At 37.1% G+C, this 26460-nt stretch overlaps 1 protein-coding gene across 1 annotated transcript; it reads left to right on the top strand.

Moving 5' to 3' along the window:
• The first annotated feature begins 261 nt into the window (after positions 1-261).
• On the top strand, positions 262-26382 carry LOC110981706 (ras-related protein Rap-2a-like). Its single transcript, XM_022239517.2, has 2 exons — positions 262-1180; positions 20179-26382. The coding sequence occupies exon 1, from the start codon at positions 611-613 to the stop codon at positions 1169-1171; it is 561 nt and encodes a 186-aa protein (XP_022095209.1). The 5' UTR covers positions 262-610; the 3' UTR covers positions 1172-1180; positions 20179-26382.
• Positions 26383-26460: the final 78 nt, after the last annotated feature.

The raw sequence follows: 26460 nt of genomic DNA, 5'->3' as shown, positions 1-26460 counted from the left end.
GTTTAATCATTATTATGAGCTTTTTTATTTTGAGCCCAAAAGATATTCCCTCCAGGTGTCCAGCACTGTAAAAATGTGCTCCTGATTAAAATTAAAGAAAACAATTCCAGTTTTTTTCGGACAAGATGCAAGGTTAAATTGACACGCACCCTTTTAATATCCTCACTGCGATTCACTTAATTTCTATTAGCTCAGAGGGTCCACTCTCATAGCCAGGCAGAGTGTTCAAAACGCTGCATGCATAGTACCAGTGCATGTGCAGTTTGTACACGTTTTGTATGCTGTACGCGGTCGATCCGATTTAATATTTAAGCCTGCATTGTGTGCATGTACTATACTACTGCAGTGCAGTGAGATGCTACATTCCTAACAGCTGGGCGTTCGGAAGTAGACGCCTCCTAGAACCTTGTGGAGTTCGAAGTTCGGCGCACGCTTGTGAAATCTTCTCCGAAACTTATCATGTTATTTCACCGGGTAATTAATAGTGATCATCACCTACACGGTGACCAGACTTAAGACGTAAGTCCCTTGAGTGGGATTTGTGATATTTTAGACTGGAATTTGTCGTCGTTTTAGACACTAACTAAAAACAGAGAGCAAGGAACAGACAATGATGAGGGAGTACAAAGTTGTGGTGTTAGGTAGCGGCGGAGTGGGCAAGAGCGCCCTAACTGTACAGTTCGTCTCAGGCAACTTTGTGGAGAAGTATGACCCGACCATCGAAGACTTCTACCGCAAGGCCATCGAAGTGGAGAACACTATGTCTATTCTTGAGATTCTTGACACTGCTGGCACTGAACAGTTTGCTTCCATGAGAGATTTGTATATCCGAAATGGTCAGGGGTTTGTGGTTGTCTACAGCGTGACGAACAAGCAGAGTTTTGGGGACGTGGTCAATCTACGAGAACAGATTATAAGGGTCAAGGGATCCACTCAAGTCCCACTGGTTTTAGTGGGAAACAAGGCAGACTTAGAAAAAGAAAGACAGGTTCCTACCTCTGAAGGCGTGAACTTGGCCAACAAGTGGATAATACCCTTTTACGAAACCTCTGCCAAAAACACGATGAACGTTAATGAGGTTTTTGCTGAGTGTGTAATGGAGATCATGAGGCTACTTCAACCTGGGAAACGGAATAAGAAAAAGTTGTGCAATGGATGCAATGTGCTGTGACCAAGGAAGGTGGGTCATTACTGGAAGTTAACAATTTTTTTTTTTGCTTTTTGAAACACATTTCGATCTTAATGTTGTTATAATGTGTTTACTGATTACTACACTTGAACGTTTAATATAATGGTATTTCTATATATATAAAACTATATATTTCTTTCAAAATACATAGTTTTATTTTTGCCAGCCTTCAGTTATATTATTTGGAATTAAGTATAAATCTGATTTACATTCTATAATATCCTTTTTTTGTACATATTTGTCTAGATATTTTGCTACTTATTGCTTTTTATGTTGCCAGCCTTAAGTTATATGACATGTATTTGCATTTAAGTATAAATCTGATTTACATCTTGATAAACTAGATGTAAATATTCATGTTTCTCTATAAATGTATGTTTTATCCAGTCAGTTAGGAGAGCCTCTCGACAGAAACTTGTTTCTTTTGGGTAATCCTGCGGGAGCTGATTGGGTATTGGTATGTTTCTGTTATGTCTATTGCAGTGTTTATTTGTTTTCTTGTCTGTAATATATTGTATGCATTATCCCGACAACTTGAAAGAAATGAAATAAAATGAAGTGGTACATGCATGTTACATGTACTGATGTACATGCTATGCAATAATACATGTATACATGTACATTATTTGTTAAATTACACATGTACATTTTGACTTTTGTATTTGAATAAGCATAGACATTTGATACTATTAAATTAACTTTGTCTGAGTTATTCGAGTTGTGTTACAAATTTCTATCCAAAAATCCCATTCAAACATGTCAAATATACACATGTACATGTACCGGTACACACTGAAAAAATCCTCCAGTGACAGTTGTGTACACAAAAACTGTTCAGTTTAATCTGTTTTGATCATGTATTAATTTGGTCAATGAACATGTATGCTACGAGTGTATGCCATTGCCTACTTAACATGTCTGCTGGGCTGTCTTGCAAAAGTTGTAAGAATCACCTGTTTACCTTGTATGAGTATTCACACAAACAGTATGTTTTGCTGAACTACATTATAAGTTTTGTGTATGGCTAGCTGCACAGTGATTACCACATGTACAAGGGACAAATGAAATGGCACTTTTTCGTGAAATACACAATAAGCAAAATCTATTTGATCTGTATGCTGTATAGATTTGGGTTTTGCATGGAACTGGTCACACTCTGCCTAGCTTGAAAGCCAACAGTATGAATCACAGCTTGTGAATGTGTACCCTTCCCCCATGGTTCTAATAGCAATGAATTCAACTTGTGGCTGGTAATTGGTACCCAGGGGGAGGGGGAAGCTTCATGACTAAACAGGTGTACAATTTACAAATATGCAGTCATTGCAGAAATTTAGGTCATGGAGATAACTTCTTTCTTCAAGTTAAAGTATCGGTAGATTTTTCTTTGAACTTTGCATTCACCATTTTAATTAACAACTAAAATATTCAATGAATGAAATTGTTCTGAAAGTTGCCGGTATAAAGATCTTTAAAACAGAAATTGCTGTGTTCTAGATATTCAGAATTTCATTTTGTTCCCTCTGGTCCATATTCTTTTAGTTAGAAGTACCACTTATTTCCTTCTAAAAGAAGGAAGAAAAAGCAGTAATTGGAGAAAAAGATTAGCAACATTGGTTTAAGGAAACCCATGGCGTGAACTGTGTAGTTGACCTCAGGGACTAAAATCTGAAAACCTTAATATTGGAAGCACAGCTGGCAATTTGACAAGGAAGGAAAATGCAAAAACATCAGCACACTTGAATGGAGGCTTTTACTTCTGAAAAAGGTTGCTTTGTTACAATTGTACTGTTATTCCTCATAAGGACAAATATTAGTTAAATATTTCAAGAGGTTTTTCTTCCGAGCATAATTAAGCAGAAAGTGCTCAGATCAGTTTACAGAGGCAGAACGTGGATTTACACTTTTAGATATATGCATGTTGTTGGGAAAAGAAAAAAATTGTTCTGTTTTAAAGGTATTTTCTACAGGTAAGGCCTTTGGTCGGCCACACTAAGGTCGACTACACTATGGTCGGCCACACTAGTCTTGCTTCATTGGCTATCCTTGGACAGTATTTGGAATCACCCACATGTAGATGATTCAACCCCTTCAGCTTGTTACTGGTACATACCATATGCTTCAGTCATTCTCAAAATGAACAATAAGAAACAAAAAGACTGAACTTTCTTGTCCTACATGTACCTGTAGCTTGATTCAGTTTCACTTCTCAATGATTTTGTATTTACATGTATGCTTGTCTACATGTTCATGTATCTTTTAAAATTATGGGCTAGTGTGAAAATATGAATGCATGTTATTATACATGTACATGTACTGGTATGTAGATCTGCATTTATGTGTGCAGTGCTTAAGTTGTTTCTATGGTTTCTAATCACACAATTCTGGGGTTTATTTGATTTGTCTTAACATGATGTTCCAACTCTTCAACTTGCATACATGTACCACCTGTGTAGTCATTATCAGTAACTATTCAGAGTATGATTGTATCATGGACTTAGCAGGCCTACTGTGGGGTACATGTGCATGTACTGGGGTACTTCACAAGTTAATGTCGATATTTTTGCTCTAAAGCTCAAGTATTTTGAGAAAATCCACATTTCATCTCATTCATGTACACTGTACATGTACATAACATACTGTACATATGTACCACCGAAGACCCGTCCTACTTATCCATACAATATCTGTATCATTAACTTTCAATGTACAATTTCTTAGAGGTGAATCATTGATCAATATGTCTTTATGGGCTGGTCCGGTAAGTAGGGCCAATAACAAACTATTGCGGTAATCTTCCCATTGTGATAGTATTGTTGGCTGACAATAGGTAGTCCCTGAAGGGGTCCTGGTTGGGTTTATTTGGTACATGTACAATAGTCAGGTGCGGCAGTGTTTCAGGAAGTGCTTTTATGGTAAGGTCACTGAGCATGTACTGTACATACCTGTAAGTATGCTAAGTTTACCATTTTGTAATGATAAAGGCATCTATTAATTTTTTTTCAGCATTGCACCAAGAAAATAACTTCCCCACAATATTTACATGTAAATGTGTACAGCTGTATCTGTATTTCATGTGTTCTATGAAAGACACTATTGCATGAAATATTTGTAAGTTTTTGTAAATTGTGAGTGCTTGAAGACTTACAATGTACCTTTTAAAAGGAATTTTCAAACCATCCTTAAAGCATCCCCCTACTTGAACAGTACATTGTGCATATCTACAGTATGTTACTGTTAACTAAATCAGTGCCTACCGGTACATGTATGCAGTAAATTTACACGTAGGTGTAGTTCAATGCTCAGTTTAATCTGCAGTGATCATCAGTCTGAACGGTTGATGGTCAAGTAACTCATCTTTGACGGTGGCCTCCACCCCGGGGCATTAGAGATCTTCCTGCTTTAAGTGGGTCAAACTCCTTACTGTCCTATGTTTCAACCTCCCCCTTCCCTTGCCACTCAAGCTTGCCTACCTACCAGTACACATACATGTACATGTACGTGTCACAGACACATGAAGTCTGTGATGTTGGCGGCAGCAATGTAATTGGCCTGGATCTTATCCTGATAAAGATTTGATCGAGCCAGAAGGTTTCTCTCTTCACTGTCTGCCCCAGTAGGGAAGAATATTACATCCTTCCCTTTGTTGCTGCCATCTCCAGTTACATGTACATGAGTTTCCCTAAAGGACAGCCAGGCATGAGCAGAGTGTTAATAAGGCGTGCCTGCTTGTTTAAGGCAAGCGTAGAATTTTGAAAGTCGCGACTCTTCTTTTTGTAATTGCTGCATTGTAAGCCTTTGGTGGAGTTGGGATTGCATGGTTTATGCTTTGCTTTCATGCACTGTGCACATTGATGTAATGTTTCACCCTAGTCATGACAAGTCAAAAAGATGTACCGGTATCTGGGTAAGGATCTACTAGTGCAATGCCTTTCACACAAAATGGCAGTCAATTCAATTCATAGTATTAGCATTGCCCATTTGATTTGACCCCCTGAGATGTCAAGACATGATGACTTGCTACCTAGGGACAATTTTCTGCTTAGTTCATTGTCATCACTTGCCCCATGCCAGTCATGTGGTTGCATTTAAGATGTGTACACCAACATTAACTTTAATAAATAAATTTAGATGTATACATGTGCATACATGTTCACACCATGAACCAAGTATCACTCTTTTGTATATTGTTATACATGTAGTTGTGTTTTTTGAACGGTGAAAGCTGGACAGCTGGTGAATTTTCTCCCTGTAGTACACATGGTACCTGCATCGGGTAGTTTGTTACACTCAGCAACAATGCCTAGGGCTGTGCTAAATATCTGATTATTCCATCGATTATCGAGTATTTGAATACTATTTTCTGAATTCGATAATTCAGATGCAAAATTAATACAAAAGAAGAATTTTCTTGTTTTAAATGAGAAAAATCGCACAAAGAGGCTTGTTTCTAAGCAGATTGAAGTGATAAGCAACAGAATAATGCATCCTACATGTACTATTCAAAAAGTAAATCATTAAAAGATTCAAAAGGAATAAAAGCTGTCAACAAGGCAAGAAGTACTGTTCTTCTTTTCAGTCTTGCTTAATCATGTCTGGAGATAGTCCTGGAAGTGAGAAGCTGTTATAGTGATTGTAATGTACAATTGTGTGCATGTTTACAACTGATTTTGTAAATGGTTTGTCGGTGCGACTGATATCTGGATACATGTCTTCTGTATTCGATCAAATTGAAGGTTGAATATTATTTGAATTGACTCAGCCTCAACAATGCCATAAATTATCCACAAAACTACATGTACATGTATCTTTGTCATGGGTGATTGTATAGGCCTAAACCTTATTCTTCTGTTATAACTTGTCATGAAATACATACATGTAGCTAACAACACAACCCTTTATACTTTCCCCTAAAATAAGGTACTTGTACATGTACACGTGTCGGAAGAACTTTCCTATAATACCATGACCATTGTTGGCTGATCCAAAATCTCAATAGAATAGTGTAAACTGAATGACCTGTGTTGTTTTGTACCGGCACAATTGGACCTTATTTTCCCAGGTTAAAATAAAGTAATACAACCAGAGAAGTGGTTCTCACAGCCATGACAGCATAATTCACAATAATCTACTACATGCCATCCATCCAGCATTGTCCCTTCAAGGCTTCATTGTATGGTAAGCAAGGACAGGGGTCACTTGTGTTCCCAGATAATTCACAAGGTCCATGTGCATGTATTGTTGCCTGGTTGATAGCCCATTGAATATTACAGTCCTGGGGTTATAAAGCTGGGTGTTAACAGAAAGTCACAAATTTCAATCACACCTTACACTAACAAAACCTAAATAATGTGAGCAGGGTCGGGTCAACCTGATGTGAAAAGTGGTTTGATGAATAAAAGAATGGCAGTAATTGGTTTTTTAGTTATAATTTTTAACTAAAAAAAGGACACATGAAATTTATGATTAAGCTTTAAAATCCCAAACCTTGTGTGGATAGAGACATTCCATTGTGAGGCAGTCTACAACTCTACATCCTAAAAGATTTGGTCTTCCTATCTCAATTTACTGTGTCTGCAGAGCATGGTACCCAAGATATTGATATGCAGTGAATCAAAAGCACAAGGTCATATACATGTTGTAACTGTCACATGTTTATTAAGAACAGTTGTGTGCCACTGGTTTAATACCTGTACTTACCAAAATGTTAGGCCATTTACATACATGTACATGTAGGTTAATTTACTCATTACTGAAGTTGACTTTTAACTTAAGTAGTGAAGAATTACCGGTACATACATGTACGTGTATACTTGGTCTGCAGTACAGTTAATTACTTTCTGAGGTGGTTAATTTATGATGTTCATATAAATCCTTTCTGTTCTTATTGTTTTACTTAAGCTGCCCCATCTGTGTCAAGAGCCATCATACTGTACATGTAAGGTAAACCAACATGCACAGGTACTGTGAGCAGACTTCATATTATATTTTGCGCATCATGCTTAGTGGACTGGTTCATTACCAGATCTGAAAGGAATGTGCTTAATGTAGCGTTAAGTAAGCTGCATTGGGTCAGGCATTTCATTAAGAGATGGGGCCCCAGAAGACTATAGAGCCTGGGTTATGTCCACATGTCGCTTCCTACTGAGGGACAAAGATGGCTGCAATGGAAGTTAATGGAGCCCCCATGAATGGAATGCACTTACATGTACATGTACTGCTTCCATTTTTACATGGAATAAGCTCTGTTGTATACGGTACATGACCAGAAAAATAAGTTTTTTAAAACCATTTTCTGGTATTTGTCCCGTAAAGGTTTATTTTCCCTGTATATTTTTTTCAGACCAGTTTTTGTTTGTTGCTGTTGCTGGATAGCACTCAGTATGCATGTACATTGTACATGTTCATACCGGTAGATGCTACCAGTTGTAAAATTATTTCTAAAGTTCAGGCAACAGCACAATTGACCTGCAATATTGTGTGCTTAGTTCACTAGAGGATATTGATGGAAAGGATTTCAAATGTTGTAGTAGGTTCGTGACCACTGGTCAAGTAAAGGAATAAATTGCCTGTTATAAAGAATGATTTTTTTGCGTTGATATTTAGCATGCTCCTTATTAATTTAGAATCTTCCCAATGTGAATTGGTAGATGTAGTGTACAGTGCTACTTCATGCATTTTTCTGGAGTGAATAAAAAGATTAAAAATCGGATTGATTGCAGATTGAAATCAAAAATGAAAGTGAATGTACAGTACCATTTACATTTATGTCGCTGTTGATGATACCGTATGATGATGTATATATGTACATGATCTACAATGTATGGTACATGTATGCATGTACTGTATGAAAGAAAAATGCAGCCCATGCTGCACTATGGGCCCTGGAGTTGGAAAAGTGTAGGGGCCTAGAGGCTAGAGTGTACAGTACATAATGTAGGAATTAATGGAGTGCAGTTTAATCATGGAGCTACATGTACCTGTACTGGTAATGGTGAACATGTACTGGTAGATTGGCAATTATGATGTACATGTTACAGTATGTACTGATAGTTTTTATCATGTTTGACTCTGTAATATGTGGGTATGATACACATAGGGAGATAAATTTAATAAATCTGTGTCCTGTTTTTATCCGTATGTACATGTACACTACAGTGTACATACATGTACACGTACATGTACATGTACGTCAATGATGTCAGCTGGCAAATATGGACATGTTCATGTCCTCATGTGTAGGATGCTGCCAGGTTTATTGCATTTCCTTCCTTGTACTTTTCAGTGACTTGTACATGTACAGTACATGTAGTTTCAAGGGGTGGATATTGAGGTTTTATCATAACAGGAAAAGTCTGTGAAGATGTTAACTTGAATAACTTGAATGTATTGTGGGAAGGAAGGGAGTGATGTTGGGCCATGTTTCTTCAAGATGAGACTACTACATGTATTTCTTGGGCACAAATCAACCAGGTACATGTACATGCAACTTCCTGAGAAATGAGATTTACATGTAAAAGCTCAATGCAGGAGCATTTCTGAGGCACAAGTGATGATTTGCAGGGAAGCTAAGGTTTTTTGACAAAGTAGAAAAATGTAACAAAATGTAATAAATGCAGTTACTTTCTGGGGGGGTACAACCTGCATTCTGTTCTCATCAAATTTGTTCAGGATAACGTTTTTCCCCCAAAAAGTTTCATTTTCATTTTTTTTTCAAAACATTTTAAATTAGGTTTCATCTTGTTGGAGAGTTCCAACTCTTGGTGTACATGTACATGTATAAGGATGTAAAAATTATGTACATACTTCACATGCATTTATGGGCATTATACATGTAGCCCACCATAGACAAAGGAACTCATCTTACATGCAACTGCACAATGTACCTCCAAAACTGCATTGTAATATGATCAAGTGTTGATGTCATTAATTGCATGGCAGGTGGGATTTAATTTAAACATCCCCACAGTTGGTCATTTTCTTTAGGATGCTGTGATGACAACATGCACTAATGGTTTTGTACATGGCATCATATCTGGATGTTTAACATACAGTACATGTAGGTCTACTTCTTATTAATTCATGTGAGGTATACATGTAGCTTCTTGATATTCGTTTTTTTTAATTTGTCATACATGTACACACTGTAAATGGGATGCAGTGGGACAGCAGGTGGAATACATTTGTGGGAGGGCAAAACTGAGGTTTTCTTTCCAAAATCAGTTTTGAAGTTTAGTTTCTTATACATGTATTTTCGATTTACTTTTGATGTGAATATGTTCAACTTATTGTTCATATTACTGTAATTGCTATTTCAGTCTTCAAGGTCCCACCTCAATCCTTTCATCTGAATGAAACATGTGTGAATTAGTCTGCCAAGTTAAGACCTTCATACATATCCCTTTCTCCTCATCCTTCTTACTCTTTAATTTCCTGTTCTCCTTCATTACATCCATTTAATGCATCATGTTCAGAAGACATGTGGAAACGATTTTATTAGATGTGCCTTATGTACAGGATATCAGTGCAAATAACTTGTTAATAAAAAATGAACAGGATAGGGAAGTAATTTCAGCAACTTGCCAAAACTGAGGCAAAGATATTAAAACCACATTTTTGTCATCCCCTGTCGTACCAGTAGTGAGGCTCTTATGTACATGTAAATGATCTCAGCATGTTCAGTTCGGGCAGGCGTACACATTTTGCAGATGTACACGCAGCATTTTAATATAAATTTGCAACAACCTTGGGCTCTGTGGTCATAAAGGTGCCAAAATTCTGTGTTATAAATGTTAGAGAATCGGGTGTTATGAGTGATCAGATGTAATGAGCGTCAGTTGGCTGGCAATGTTATTGGCCCGTTCTTGTGTTAACTATTGTCCAACATATTAGATATAGTTCCAGGTACCCAACTACGGTAATTACAAAGACTCTGTATTATTTACATGTAGAAGTCTGATTTACATGTAGCTTCATTTGTACATGTATGTACACTTTACTGATCCCATTTTCAGCAAAACGGGCTACCCTTACAGGTAACTTTCATGGAATTTTGTGGCAGTTTCCTTGCCTCAGTTTATGACCCCAGTTTCATGGATAGGTACATGTACATGTACACATGAACATAGAGTAACATTTTCCATGGATTTCCAGGTCACTTACATGTACATGTACTAGTACAATCTGCATTCATGATGACCCTGTTCCTTTACTGGTCAGGGTTACATACCTTTCTACACCATTTACTCTTTGATTGCTGTCCACATAATTTTTGTGCTGGTGCTAGTGGATTCAAGGCAGATCTGTGCATTGTGTCAACCTTTTATTACATGTACATGTAGATCAATCAGGTTCCATTGTACACATAAATTCCATTGAGGAAATGTCTAGGTTTAATTTCAACACTTTCACACACACACTAGATGACCCTTGCAATGTTAACCTTTAAACAAAAAGGAGAGCCTCGTGGTTAATGCTGTGCTTGTGTTCTTGAACTTTTGCCCTTTATGGTTGATTTTATTGGAACACATAAGCAAGTGGAGTGAGAAAGACACTGTGTTTGTATAAAAGGAATTGTTATTATTCTTGGCCTTATTTTAGTGCCAAATGACTCAGATATTCAAGCATTTAATGAATAACATAAACCTTGCTTCGGGTGTCTTCATTACTTTGTTGTCTTTACAACACGAATGGATTACTTCACAGAAAACATATATTCAGATGTTAATTTACAAAAGCACATTCAAATTTAGTTTGACATCTTCTCTACTGTCCTGACTGGAATTCCTCAGTGCCCAGTGCTAACAGAGAGATACCAAACCTACCGGTATAGTTGACATGGTTACCAGGATCAAACGTTGCATATTAGTTTTTTCAACTCAAGTTGTGTCTCCATCAAGGTTTCTTTTCTTCCCTAAACAACCAAATAAACTTACATGTACATTGGTCCTACATGTATATAGCGGTACATGTGCATGTAACTCAGGTATCACAGATACATGTACATGTATTCCCTTGGTCCATGCATCATGTACAAGTACTTGTATATACATGTACATGTACATGTATTCCCTTGGTCCATGCATCATGTACATGTACTTGTATATACATGTACATGTATTCCCTTGGTCCATGCATCATGTACAAGTACTTGCATATACATGTACATGTATTCCCTTGGTCCATGCATCATGTACATGTACATGTACTTGTATATACATGTACTTGTACATGTATTCCCTTGGTCCATGCATCATGTACATGTACTTGTATATACATGTACATGTATGTATCTATTCTCATGCCCTACAGTGCAGGTCGCTCCAGGCTACATGTGTGTTCTTCTACACAAAGCCCAAGCCTACCCACTTACCATCACTAAAGCGACTTTTTCAAGAAGTTCAAAACATGGCTGTACAGCCAAGAATCATTGTTTGCACTTAGCAGTACCTGCAGACATTTGAATGTTTGAAGTTGAATAAAAAGTGACTGCTGCGTGCACACGTACCGTACTCAATGTACATTAACCTACAGGTGTGAGATCTTTTTCACATTTTAGAGGAGAGTTGAAAGTGAACTTTAGTACATGTCTGCCTAATCCTTCAAAGATTGATGTCTTAGAAGGATTTGATCCTTGTGGATGGTTAAAACAATTTATCATGACTCACGCTTGCACAGTATGTGAATGTACATGTACAGTAAATATTTGGTACTGGTACCCACACATACAGTAATGTACTGCAGACTATTCCATAACGATACTAATGGAAGCTTAATGTCAGGAATATATACATGCACATGTAAGGTCCCATAAAGCAGCATAAAGTGTAAGACTGGCTTGGGGGGGTTTATATTATGTACATGCTCTGTACCGTTTGTTGTCTGTAGCTTATCTTCCAGGCACTGATTTGTACATGTACATTCATGTACATTTTGTAGTGGTTCATGTTTTTTAAGGGACAATCAGCACAATCCTGACATTTTTCTTCTCACAGTTCAACACCACTGTAAACATAAAACACCCTGGCAGGGTACCACTAGTGTGATTAATGATGCTGTCCTTCACTGGTTTAATGCAGCCCTGACAGATTGCTGTGTGTTGTGACTGGCTTGATTCAGAGATTTACACATGCATATGTACATGTAATTCCACTTTAATAGCTTGTTTGGATGGTTTTTTTCCTTTGTTGAGCATTGTTTGGAAGGCATACATGTACCCATTTGGTTCAAAGGCATCTACAGTACCAGTACATGTACATTGTACAACGTACTCCAGTCCAGCAGATTTCAGAGCTTCACCAAACTGACAAAAAGTGGTATCTTATCATTGCATACATGTACACCTATGATGAATGCATGTACATGTATAATTTGCTTGTTGTCCATGTGGAATTGCACGTACATGTACATATACTTTGTTGCCAACAGCAATACTGAAACACCACCTTGATTTAGATGACAACAGTTTGCTTTTCTGCATGCTTTCGATTTGCATGTGGCTACATTGTATGGCACATGTACATGTACATGTACATACACACATGTATAGACTGCAGTATTCACTCCAAGCTTGCACTCTGTTTATCATCTACAGGTATTTTGGTACCGCTACATGTAGTATATGTAGGTCTGCAAATTTAAACATTAGCAGTTAGCAAGTGACTTTGCTAAATGAGAGTTACGGCACCGAACTGTTGCCAAATCAATTAGGAAACTCACTGTGTAGTAAATGTACTTCATACACACTACACCTGTGCAGAAGGCCATGAGTAATTGTGTTTTTCAGTACGGTCCCTAATAGCTTTCTTGGGAAAAGTTCGACAGTCAGCAAGTTCACATTACTCTTAAGGGAACATTCTAAGCTCAGCTACTGTACATGTACATGTAGATGCTATATATCACCCATCATTTGCAGTTGCTTCATGCATTGTCTTGCACACAATACTTTCAGTACAGGTTACATGGTCCATGCCCTGCATTTGACCTCTAGCAGCTGATTACTGCTTTGTCCAGTCTCAAAATTTGTATTGCACTGCCTCAGCAATTGTGTGTCTAAAGTTTTTGTGAACAGTATTTATATAATGTCTGGACCATTTTCTCTCTGAATGATTTCACACGCTGGATTTAAGTGTTGCTTGGGAATTCCGATAGTGTTGTTCTGCACAAACGATATACACAGAGGCGATGCAGATTTGATTTCTTACTTTTTCAGTGTGGTTACTAATGCTTCGCAGTTGCTTTGCTGATAATGTCTCTAAAGAAAATGTGCAAATGGGAGATTTTAAGGATGGGAATCAAGTTGTGTAGTCTGAAAGAGATGTACATGTACATTGTTTGTGAGAAAACTGAGTTTAGGACAAGTGCATGTAGAAGTACTGGTATTGAACTTTTGATTTACTCAAAAATATACACATTAGCAATAAATTGATTAACAGGAAAGTTAAATGCTGAATTGAATTCCCAGTATTAATAACTGAAGAGTGGGGATTAATATAAATAGATTTGTACATGTATATGTAAGTACACATGTGCACTTTTAGTGTAGGCAGATCACTTCCTTTGACCTCTGTTTTCTGTTTGACTTCTATTTTATGTCAACATTGAGCAGTCTGTGTACATAGTGTACCTGTGCATGGGTGCAGGCCAGTACATTACACACCTACACCTTGCTGAGTCTGGCATTGTTGCAAAGTTAGCATCATTGGCCCACAGCATACAAGGACTCTGATGAATAATATTTGTATAGTCTCAGTGGGAGGGTTATTAAATATGACAACATAATGGAAACTTCTCGGAAACAGCAGACAGCAGGGAAAGGTTCAACTTCAAGAGGTTATGCAAAGTTGACTGTGATGTTGTTTAATATTTCAGACAGTGAACCTCCTTGGTTTGAAGGATTTATGCATATTGTGAGTGATACAAGTATGACAAGATGCTGGAAAATGCAGTCTATTATAAGGATTTGTCAAAAGATGATAAAAACTATGTGAACCTTAAACTTTATGCTGTTTTTCCTTCATGTATAATAATTCTAAGGACACATGTCTCCATGTGCATGTAGTTTGACTGAATGTACAGGTACTGAAGCTTGATTCAAATTGTACAAGGGGTTGAGAAAAACTTATTAAAGGGCCTTACATTTATTATTGTGGTGTATTCAGCAAATTTTCCCTACAGATGGTTTTGATAAAAATTTCGTTCCTTCCTGAAAGAGCTTTACATTTGGCTACTCAGGCATTACACTTTGTGCCTCAATGACAATACTGAATTTTCTAGGAAAAAGAGAGGAGAGAGTTGAATAGGTTAATCTGTCAGTACTGATACAATGTAGGTCGTCAGGAGAGAAAGGGAGGACAGTGAACCTGTGAGTACAATGTAAAGTTCATAGTCTAAGTACAGAGGAATATCAATCATGCTGTGATGTCCTTAGTATTGGAGTGAACATCCGTATCATCTCATACATTTGTGTTCAATGTTCCTGTACACATGTATGCCCATATTGTTGCTTCGGGGCTATGCTTTATATTTTGTATGATTTGATTGTAATGATTCTTTTGAGGCATGAGAGACGGGAGCCTGTTGCATACATAGTCTTTGCTTGCTTCACGTACATGTGTACATTACTTTGCTCATGACTTTTTATTGTAATAACTGGCAATGAAGATATTCAATAAGCCAAGCAGTTGTCCTTGCCTTTAGTTAACTTTACCCTCTGGAATCCATTATCTTCAGTGAAATATTCTTGATTCACATTTATTTTCTGAGGGTCTAGTCTTCGTTTTCATGTGGTAAGCTGTGGCCGAGTGTAGTGAGAAAGCAGGCGGCTGATCATTTGAAGAAAGTACATGTAAGGCCTACATGTACATGTACGTGTACCAAAATCTCCTTCATGAATTGCTTTTAAATTACAAATACATGAGCCAAATTTGACCTTTGGCTGTGCAAACCTACTGGATTTATGATCTTGGCGCAGAGATGTTAAAACAGTGAAATTACTCCTTCACTCTGTGATAAGAAAATATGCTTGTCACCTTTTTACTTTGTAAAAGTCGTTAATATGTGTGCGTAATACATCATGTCTTACTATGATAATAGCATCAGCTAACCCATCTACTGTACATGTATTGTAACCTTTAGCCTCAGTCTATTTTCGTCCATTAGAGATGGCAGGCTATGTGACCCTTTCAATGATCAATCATATTTAAATGCAAGGAGCCATGTAGACACTATACTGTTAACAACTGGTATGCGATTGGATACTTTGTTGTATACTTGAAGCTGTATGATAACATCCAGGACTACATTAGCCAAACTAGGTTGTCAAAATACATTTTGAATGCTAGCAGAACTTGTTAGATACAGTATCGTGCCAGAAATATTTTCAACTAAATAATACAATAAAATCTATAATGTCAAATTTTAATTTTTTTTTATTTCTGAAGTCTTGTATTGCCAGGTTAAAAGAGACCATTTAACCCAATTCAGGCCCAAGGACTTGAAGATTTACCTCTTTTGTAAACCTCGATGCACAGTGCAGCTCTTACATGTATTTACATGTATGTGAACATACATGTATGTGAGGTGTCACCACAAAATGAGCTTTAAGTCGAATTTTCAAAACTTGAGATACTGGTATGTTTTAATTCAGCAGAGAGAGACCTTTCCATTGGTAATGGACCACTTACATGTAGGATAAAAGTATAAATTGAGAATGTGACATTATTCTGGTAGCCCTCCATCTTTGTTCCCTACATGTACATTGTTTCAACATTTCTGACCAGGCACAAATGAATGCTGTCGTCAAAATTGCTGAGAGGATGACATTTTAAAATACCGGTATATGATCCTGTGAAGATTGGAATTAAATAGACTCTTTCTAAATATTACAAAACCCCCAAATTGACCTCTTCAATATTTGACTTTGAACCTTCAAAATAGGAAAGAGGGGAATGTGACTTAACGCTCATTTTGTCGTGTCAGGTTACATATACAAGTACATGTATACCGGTGCATGTGCAACCCATGAAGTTAGTAGTATTCAGCTACATTGTACATACATGTACATGTACATTTTTTATTCTTCTGTTTCATTCTAGTACAGTGATTTCATGATAACTTGCACGCAACTCAACGTATGAAATGAGCTAGCTTGGTATGATGCCCATAAAATTGAAGCATTTCTAAGGGTGTTCTGGAAAGCAGCATGTGCACAGGATAGTTTGTCCTAGCGGTGCAGCCGTATGCCGACTAACGTGCATGCTTTGTTCCCGAAACACCTGGCCAACAAACTGGCTGTCTGTTATTACATTGATTGCTTTCTACTATGGTCAGTAACATTTGGAATGTGATTCTGACAGTTCTAAATGTACTTCACCTTCAAAACTGGTACAACTAAGAATGATGCAACTATTACATGTATGTTCAACTGAGAGGAATCTTTTTTAATTTTAAGAGCTACTTCAATACTAAACTTTTAGAAACTGATGTACTGTTGTTATTTTACCTTAATACTAGGATGTAGCACTCCTCTGTGACTGTATAGTACTTATACTGTACTGTGCATTGTAAATGCACATGTCTACTTGTACATTTACTGCATTCTCTACGTTGCCACATTGTTCAAATATTATGGTGTGCCAGACATTGAAGATGTGCATGTATGTTGTATGATGTACAGCAATGAATCATAGTTTACCTTCTATTGCCCATCTTGAGGAGAGGTGATGTCCAGACAGTGTCATTTACCCTACACACATACAGTAGCTCCTTGTTTGGAGTTGTTACTCAATCATTTCTCATGTTCTTGCTTGTACAATGCAAATTGTACAATTACATGATGATGTAGATGCCAGCCCAAGCTGTTCTCTTGTTAAAAAGTTAAATTTGCTACCAATTAATTTGTTTATTCTGTTGTGCCATTGTAAACTCTGGTTAGCATGCCCTATGGTGCTTTGAACTCTTACAGAAAATACAAAGCCAAGTAAGACCATAGAATGTATGGAAAGGTAGACAAAATGCCACACAAGATTGGCTTTTTGATAAGGGTGCATGTAAATATTTTCTCCTTATTAAGTATCTTTTCTGAGCACTTGAATGACCTGCCTTCAACGATTTCCTGGTGTACAGTACATGATGTCTGAGAATACATTTAGATTTCTTATTCCTCCATGAGCAGAAGCTGTATTTGTTTGATTCACAGTCCATGAAGCAAAATACATGGCAGCTATTGTCAGTTAATCATACATGTATTTGACTGCTGCATGTATGAATAATGATTCTATTATTTAGCATGAGACACAGATGTTATCAGTGTTGCATGCTGAGATTGAAATTTTTCAACACAAACAATTTTATACTGTACCATAAACTGCTCATTTTCAGTCAATATTACTGTTTGGATACATGTAACAATTCCTTTCTGCTCAAATTTGCTCTACAAATTGGGCATGTTTTATTAATTTGTGAGTTTGTAATGTACATGTAACCCCACAAAGAAGTTTTTCCTCTCCATAATGCCAATTCCTTTGTCCAGAAAACCCATATTAACTGTTCATAATGGCCCTTCTGGTTAAGGTTGACTGACCATACTGGGTAGCTTGATTAATAATGGATAGTGTTTGACACGGATTTTGTCACAATGAAACAAAGTCGATGCACATTTAAATAGAACCATCTGTTTGCATCTGCCCTGGATGGAAGGATATTTTGAGTTGTGTAGTAGACTCTATCTTGGCCCCGTCAGAGGTCGGCTTTGAAAACACAGCTCACCATTTTAATTTTTGGGCCAACTCAGAGATATTCAGAGATGCTGCATTGACTGTTTATGCCTTTTGTTGCCAACAGGAAATAACAGCTGAAATTTAACTATTGGAACAGTCCTGCACACACATGTATTCTGTGTTTGAGTTTGGCATGAATTCTGTTTAAGTCATGGAAGTTTAATATATGGTCACTAGGAGAATTTGTCTATCACATGCAATTTTACAGCTTCCCTGAAGCAGTCAGTTTGCTTCATCAACACAAGCCATGTTATCTTATAGCTGAGTCAGATCACTAATTTAGTTCAATTTTGAAACCCAACAAATGCCTAATGACATTAGTTTATTGGGTCATAAGCCATGCTCACAGCACTTTTTTCTCATCAGGACTTCCTCGGGGCACGAGCATCAGTAAGTTCTGATTCTTTGTAATAGAATTATCATTTCAGCTTCAGTCAACAAATCCATTTTAGAGAGACTTCAGCCAGGGTTCCTAATCATATTAATGCAAAGGTATTGCTCTTTTTCCCCATCCCCATTGTTAGTATGGACTTGCCGTTGGGGGAACTATTATTGTACATAAAGAGTTCTCACATTTATTTTTCTACTCTCAGTTTAAATTACATATATTACATATATCGGTACATGTACAGTGTATGTTGCCGTGTATGCTGCACAGTGTTTTTCAATTTACTGTCCTTTCTCAAGTATGTACGTGAACCTGTGGGTATCTTCATACATGTACATGTAGCTAGTGTGCTTTGTGTGGTAGTCGGGTCATCATTTCTACTCCAGAAATTGCATCTAGATTTCACTGATGTTGTTACATTCATTTTTACATGTCAAGCTCAATCCATGTACGTGTAGTTTACCATGGCAGTGGTACTTGCCAAACTGTAAAGAGAACATTGATGTACTGTATTTATTTGCATACCTTTATCAATATGTAGGAAACAACAATCTTTTTTCAAGTGTGTACTTCCCAAGACAATCAAGATTCAGAAACTACTGTGACCTATACCATGCGTGCCCTCTGCATGCCCTGCTAGCAGATGATTTCTAATACTTTGTTTTGATCTGGTTCTAATTAGGACAGTAGTCCTTTTCTTTGTTTGCAATCCCCAATACATCTGGTGTAAGAATTTCATCTCAGGTACAATGTAGGGCAGGGAAACTTCTCAAAGAACTCACTGTTCTTGCATATGGCTATCAAAATACAGTGCTTTGTGCTTTAAATTGCTTCATGCCCATATAATGGAAATATCCTGGTCATACACGTGTACACATGTATCGGTATGCTTCAATTTCCCCATCTAGAAATGGTACTTTACATGTACATGTACTTGCATGCTTAATTGAGTAAGCAGCATTTTAACATGCATAATACATGTATGTACCCTGTACATGTGTAAGCAGTTCATATCTGGGTAGTGCCTTGGGCAGAACCAGTGTTACTGTACATTTTAGGGTAGAGCCAATACTTATTTTGTTCATGAAATTACACCATTTTCCATCTGTTGCTGTACTTTACTTCCAATGTGACCAACACCAATTCATTATCCAGTGCATTTGCTTATTGTTGTAACACATGTGAACTCATGGTGCCCCTTCCTTGTCTGTCTGTTGGCATGCACTGATGCACTCAGCATGACAGTCTATTGTTCATGGTTTCCTGAGGTGTCTTGAGGTGTAATTGTATTACCAGACAATGCATCAAATGGATGGATATTGTAACCCAAATGGTGCTAAGGCCATTTGGTCTACAAACCATGTTTAGTCTGATGTTGAGTTACCCTTGACTTCTGTCCACTGTCTGCTGATGTCTTAATGCATACATTTACATGTGTACAAACACTATGTACCTGTTCATGTATTGATAGAAATGGGAGACATAAGGAAAGCTATTGCTACTACATGTTGTACCCATAATGTTATGGGTCACGTTTGCATGTATAGTACAGTGAATACGTGACATGTACCATCTCTGTGATTGTACATGTGCGGCATGTGTACCGATATACATGTTTGAATGTATCAAAGAAATAGTAGTGACGTACATGTACATAGACCAAATTATGGTGATTATTTGTAAAGTTCAAATAGTTGTAGAATTCTGTACATGTACATATACGTGTTTGTGATCATTGCAGTCTTGACCATTGTTTATTCTGTTTGTGTACATGTACTGGAGTTGACTCCTCTAATTACACTTTTGTTTCTTTCTTGTCTTTGCAGTCTTCCGCCGTAGATGAAACATCGCCATCTTACATATGGAATCACATACCACCTTGATGGCTGTATTACATGTAACTGTGGAGAACAGAAACACCATGCTCATTTTCTGATCCACACCCAGAGACATTTGGAAGTTATATTTTTCATTGGCTATTTATGTGCAAGCATGCGTACAAGGACCTTGGAGAACCTTAGTTGCTGTGGTAGTAAAACTATGCAATGTCTTGGTTGTCATGGAGTTGACATCTTCATCAAACCGTACATGTACGATAGCTTGCAAAGGAGAAGTTGGAACTTGGAGAGACATCTAGGTGACAACTTCTTTTTGAAATATGTACATGTAGGAGTGAAGTTAAGTTAAAAGAGAGCGTTGAATCATTCATAGAGACTGCGAAAGAATGAAGCTTGTAATATCACAGTGCTTTTAAAAATGTGTGTAATGATACTTTGTGAAAGGATGCCAGTATCATCCACCTGTCTACCGTAGTTTGCAGAGACTGGGTGACAGTTTCAGCCTTTCCTATTTATCAGTCTAATTTAGGGCGAAGTGGAAATTTTCTTTGTCTCAGGCTACAGACCCTGGTTAAAGCGTCTAGGATTACTGATATGTCTTCTCTAAGTACAGTACAAAGTGGTACAGTAATGGATACATGTGCCGCTCTGACTTCAATGTACAGAAAATGGGTCCTACAACCAGTACACGTACATACAGAATGCAGTCTAAATGCAAGTATGGCAGGAAATCGATCTAGTCGTGAATTTGTCCTCTGCAGTGAAGTGAGGTAAGCCCCCTATCGAGACTAGCGGGATTAATTCTTCAGATTGCTGTCTCTCATTTGGACAGGCCTGGATCGGCCTGAAGGAGAAAAATCAATTCCAGTGGAAGGTTTTAGCCAATATTTGTGAGACTTCTTTTGCCCCAGAACTCATCCGCCGTGCATCAGGTGGCTGATGTGAGGAGAGACAACACTGTGGCGCCAATTTATCTCCCACAGGAAAATCATCATCTCAGAGGAGTGACCTCAGTTGCGCTGCAGAGTGCCAGGGAAAGAGAAGGAACAAAACAGGGAATGTGTGGAGTGATAACATAAACATGGCAATTGTCAACTGTGGGTGACCCGTTGAAATAATGCAATGGGAATAAAATTGTTTGTAAGCAAATATGGTGAAAGGTTGATGTGGTATAATTTCAAAGAGGTAAGACAACATTGCACATCCTTCGCCTGTCGTGAAGCTCTTATACAGTATGCTATGCTTTAAATTAAGGGTTTGATAACTACATGTACATGTAGAGGGTTTGTTTAAAAACGCAGTCTTTCTCTTCATTTTACATGTATGTCAAATTCTCTGGACTCTGGCAGCTCATTCTGATGAAGGAAACTGTTTCTAACATCTTGTTCAATGCATATTTGATACTTGTACCAATTTATTCATCCTGAACCATAGGTTGGAGGCTGTATTTGTACATGTACATGTACCTTCTGGTGGAGTTTGGATGATGATGTGATTCATATTTGACAGGTGTGTTAAATTCCATTTATTGGTGTTTCAGAGCCATTCAGTACTAAATGAATGGGCCCAAACCATGCTTTTGAACCATTTCAACCCCTATAGGTGAAGGCATAACTGTTAATTAAAGTATTTGTTGTGACTCTTGAAAGAGTAAACAAATGCAGTCAAAGTTTTCTCCAGAATCAGACCCATTTTGTCAATTTTGTGCCCAAAACAATAGTGGAAGAGCCCTTACAATGCAGCTGTATGGCCATGCGTGTACATGTACATGGAAGCTGGGCTATGTATATTTCTCAACATTAGAAGTTGAGGAATCCCTGGTGTCTAAGAGAGGAAATGGCCTGTAGAGTTGGTTAGGCCTGGTTCCCTCCTGATAATCAGGCTGACTGAGCCTCCGTTTCCTTTTAAATTCCCTCCTGAAATTATTGCTACAACACCTTGTTTGCATCAATGTGTACATATGTCAAATGATGTCATCAGCAGTGTTCACTAGACAAGCATATATTGGCTGCTCCTCTGCCCCTGCTCTGTAGAGAAAGATATGGGGATGGGGTTCCCTTCCTGTAGTAAATGCTATAGACACTAAAGAGTCGGGACATACATGTACCTGCATTATTGTGACAAGTTTTTGTCAGTTTACTCATCTCTAGATCATCTCATTCTATTGGTGATTTTAACTTTCAATTTTTTGCTCTGCATTTGTTGCTTTTGCCTTTAAATTCTCTGATCCATTTCCCCCAAACTTACATCTCGTGTGAAGCTGGAAGCCTGTACTCCTTGAATGAATCAATGTTGCCTGAGCACATGTGAGCCAGTTCGATATTCCAACAGCGCATGCCCAGTAAGAGGCTGTCTGGCAACAGCTATAATACGATATAACAGCTATAATGGGATAGTCTGACCTATCAGTACAGCCATGCGCTGACTCACGAAAGACCTTGGCTTTTTGAAGTACCAAACTAGCTTATTATACAAGTACCAAGTGCATAGTGCATACAGGGTCCACCTTAAATCAACTCAGTGTCACAGTGTATGTACATGTAGTTGAAACCTTGAATTATGAGCACATACATGTACATTATACATTTCACAATGTATAATGTCTGTATGGTTCAGTGGTTCATAGTTGAATCCATCTGTTACTGTGTTTCTGTGACATGATATACTAATGTTCATTGTTCTATGATGACGAGTCATATTAAGTCACTTTCACAAATTTGTTGGAAAGTTAACTCAGGTTCTAGTAGCCAGAATGTCTGGCGGAAAAATATGGCAAGCCCTCTACTCAGTCATGTTGTCTACATAGTGCTGCAAAATTGTCTTATCAGTAGTTATTTCTTGTCCCATGGATTGTTTCCCGTTTGGAATGTTCTATGCAGTTAAGAGCCAAAATCACTGTTTGGAATATTCTACGCAGTCGAGAGCCAAAACCACTGTTTAGAATATTCTACGCAGTCGAGAGCCAAAACCACTGTTTGGAATATTGTACGCAGTCGAGAGCCAAAACCACTGTTTGGAATATTGTACGCAGTTAAGAGCCAAAACTACTGTTTGGAATATTCTATGCAGTTGAGAGCCAAAACCACTGTTTGGAATATTCTACACAGTTAAGAGCCAAAACCCACTAGTTGGAACACAAAGCTTGATATTCATACATGTATATGTACATCTTGATTGTTTCAGAGGAAAACAAATTGACATGTACTATCCATTTGTGATATAGACGTTCATTTCTGAAACTTACATACAAAATATACATGCATTTTAAACCTAGCTTTTTTCCTGGTGACTTGTGTAAAGTGGAAATTAAAAAACCATACTCTATACAGGATGATGCAAAATCTTATAAGTATGCCTGGTTGTTCGAAAGTTTTCTTCTAGCATAACGTGCATAAGTTCAAGTTTCAAGCTGCTGCAACCATTTTTGGTCTAGGTTTACAATACAGAAAGGTCTTTATTCTAGCCTTGAACATCATGAGTACCAGACTGTCATTTTCACAAGCTTTTGGGTAGCCAAAAATCACAACTTTAGATATGTCGTAGCATTTTAAAGCTTCAGTAACATGTAATTGGTAGGAAGTCTGGGAAAGGCCAAGGTGAAAAAAGGTTGGAAGTGGTCTTCACTTTTCACTCCTGTGTATAGGAAAACATGCAATATCTTCAAAATGGAGGCTTGATATGATGAGTATTAACAATGTAAATTTGTAAAATAAAGTTGTGTCTTCATGAATATATATCCATAAAGGTTGTGGTTCGATTTCAGAGGGAATTCCATTTCCATTTGTAGGGCAGTGTCAAGTATTTTGTTGTGCTTTATATTGATTTCCCTTTTGTTTTCTTTTTATATTAACACTATCTAATTACATTTTTATATTACTATTTCTGTGCGTAATAATAATTGCGTTGTCACCCTCCCATACCTTAATTTTAAGCCCAGCCTTTCAACTTTGAACTTTCTGCATACATGTACATGTAAATTACAACTTGTAGTAGAAGGTTTAAATGTGCCAGTATCTTTGTACAGACTAACTGGATATGTTAGAGACCTTTAGTGTAGATCATACATAGATTTTAAAAAATAATTGTGATATGTGTACCGTAGATGCATTAATTTAAAGGCCAAATGTTTTAATCAATGCTGTATCTGTAAGTGATTAAAAACACATAGGTTTTCTCATTTGCCTTGTGTTACATGTATTTCATCCTTTGTAATTAAAAGAAAACAAAATACTTTAAAAATACACTGTATTTAAAAAGTATTGACAAATTATTTTAATGAAACTGTAATATAAGCTATTTTTATGATGTAAGAAGATACGTGTAGGGGTATTTTTGATCCTCAACCTGAAAAATTAAGCATAGATCATTTTTAGATTTTTGAAGAAATGTCAGTGCAGTCATTTACATTTTCTCAGTCCAAATGCAAAGATTTTTGATGATTGGATTGTCCACAAATTTATTTCCAGTGGCTTCACAATAGTGCATGGTGGTAATGAAATACTTCTAATCACACACAGCGATATCCTAAGTTTGGAATATTTTTTCCCATGTCATGTTGGCCTGAATTTAGGCTTGGTTGCCATGTCTCTGTAGAACATGAACCCAGGAAACTTTCCAACTAAGGAAGATTAATGAGCTTGTTTCACGCTTAAACACACTCTTGTGGAACAGCCAACAATTTGTACATGTAGGTGCACACTTATAGGTGCTTATTGTGAGCATGGGGTGGAAGTACATGTACTTCTGTATGTGTGGATGAGTGTGTACGTATGCGGTATATACATGTATTTACAATCGACAACACACCATAGACACTGCACTGTATGGAACCATAAAAGATGTACATGACTGTAATACTCAAGTCTATTCAGATTTTTGAACAAGCTGTTTGAAAGTTGGAACTTCTGTCATATTAGTGACACACAAACAAAAGTAAAAATGTAAGTCTAATATGAGAGAGCATACCTGTACATGTATATGACTAATAGCTCAGGTGGAGCCACATACCTGTAAATTTATTACTCTGTTGTGATGATATGATACCATCTTTGCACTTATGCTTAAGAAGATACTGACAATTTAATGTACATGTAAATAATGTAAAATTGCCCATCTCAAATTTTAAAGCACATGAATGAAAATATGTGGCATTGCGGCAGAGCTTCAGTGTTAGTAAACACTGGTACCAATGTATAACTGAAAATTGTGAATTTTTCAACCATTAAGAAGAATTATTAACACCAAATAGAAATTTTCTTTTGATAATGGTAATACATTGAATAAACCACCACAGCGTTAACTGGTGCTGTATTGTACAAAAGGCCACTTTTTTATATAGGGTTGAATTTCAGTGTTAATTGATGTTTGTATTTCGCTTCGTCATATTTAGGAAACTGAAATTCACAAAGTTTGATCTAAAGTTGTGAATGAGCAAGATTTGGTTGGCAGTTGTCAGCTTACAAAAGCATTTCATATACGTGTACGTACATCATTGTGTAAAAAAAGAGTTATTGACTGAATCAACAACAGTAACATCAGTACAGAACACCATCAATTAAACCATGAAAAACATTCTTCTTTCACTTAAAAATGCTCTTTTTCACTGTCTTAGAAGTAATAGCTTTTGTTTGATTCATTAGTTTTTTTTATTTCATTCCAAAAAATATTGGTGTCAAAGTTTGTAATTTGTCTTTGTGCTGGCACATGTTGGTCTGGTCTCTGTGAAAACACAACAGAGATCTCTTTTAATGATAATATTTAGAATGCTCACACTGTTTTTTTGTAATCCTAAATGATTATTTTCGCTGTCTGGCTCTCACTATGGGCATGGGATTAAATATGTTAAACATCTCCAGTTGTGCATTATGTGAATAAAAATGTTACAAACCTGCGCCAAATATTTCCTCTGGTTAATTCAAGGCCACTACATTTAACAGGATCTTTAGTTGAAGGAAATGACATCCAATTCTTCTTGAAGTTTAATATTTCAGGATATACTGTTTCCTGTTGCGTTTACCGAACCACTGATGTGTCATGTACACTTTAATATGATAGGTATTGCTTGTACACATGTATCAAGAAATTAACATTGTGTACAGTTGTACACTTTTGTATGGATGTAATTTAAAAGTTAAACGTTTGGTTTGTAATGAAACCTCATGCAATAAATGCCTTGGAAAATTTCTATTTCAATTCAGCATCTGTTGTTAGTCTGGTTTTGTTTTGGGGGTACAGTGGCAGGAGTAATTTCATGAGGTGTTGTTTATCTGT

This window comes from Acanthaster planci, linkage group LG14, assembly GCF_054643075.1.
Source record: "Acanthaster planci isolate LZ-2023a linkage group LG14, COTS_SCS, whole genome shotgun sequence".
Classification (NCBI taxonomy): domain Eukaryota; kingdom Metazoa; phylum Echinodermata; class Asteroidea; order Valvatida; family Acanthasteridae; genus Acanthaster; species Acanthaster planci.
The sequence above is the reverse complement of the archived record's forward strand: the minus strand, read 5'-3'. Positions and strand labels throughout refer to the sequence as shown.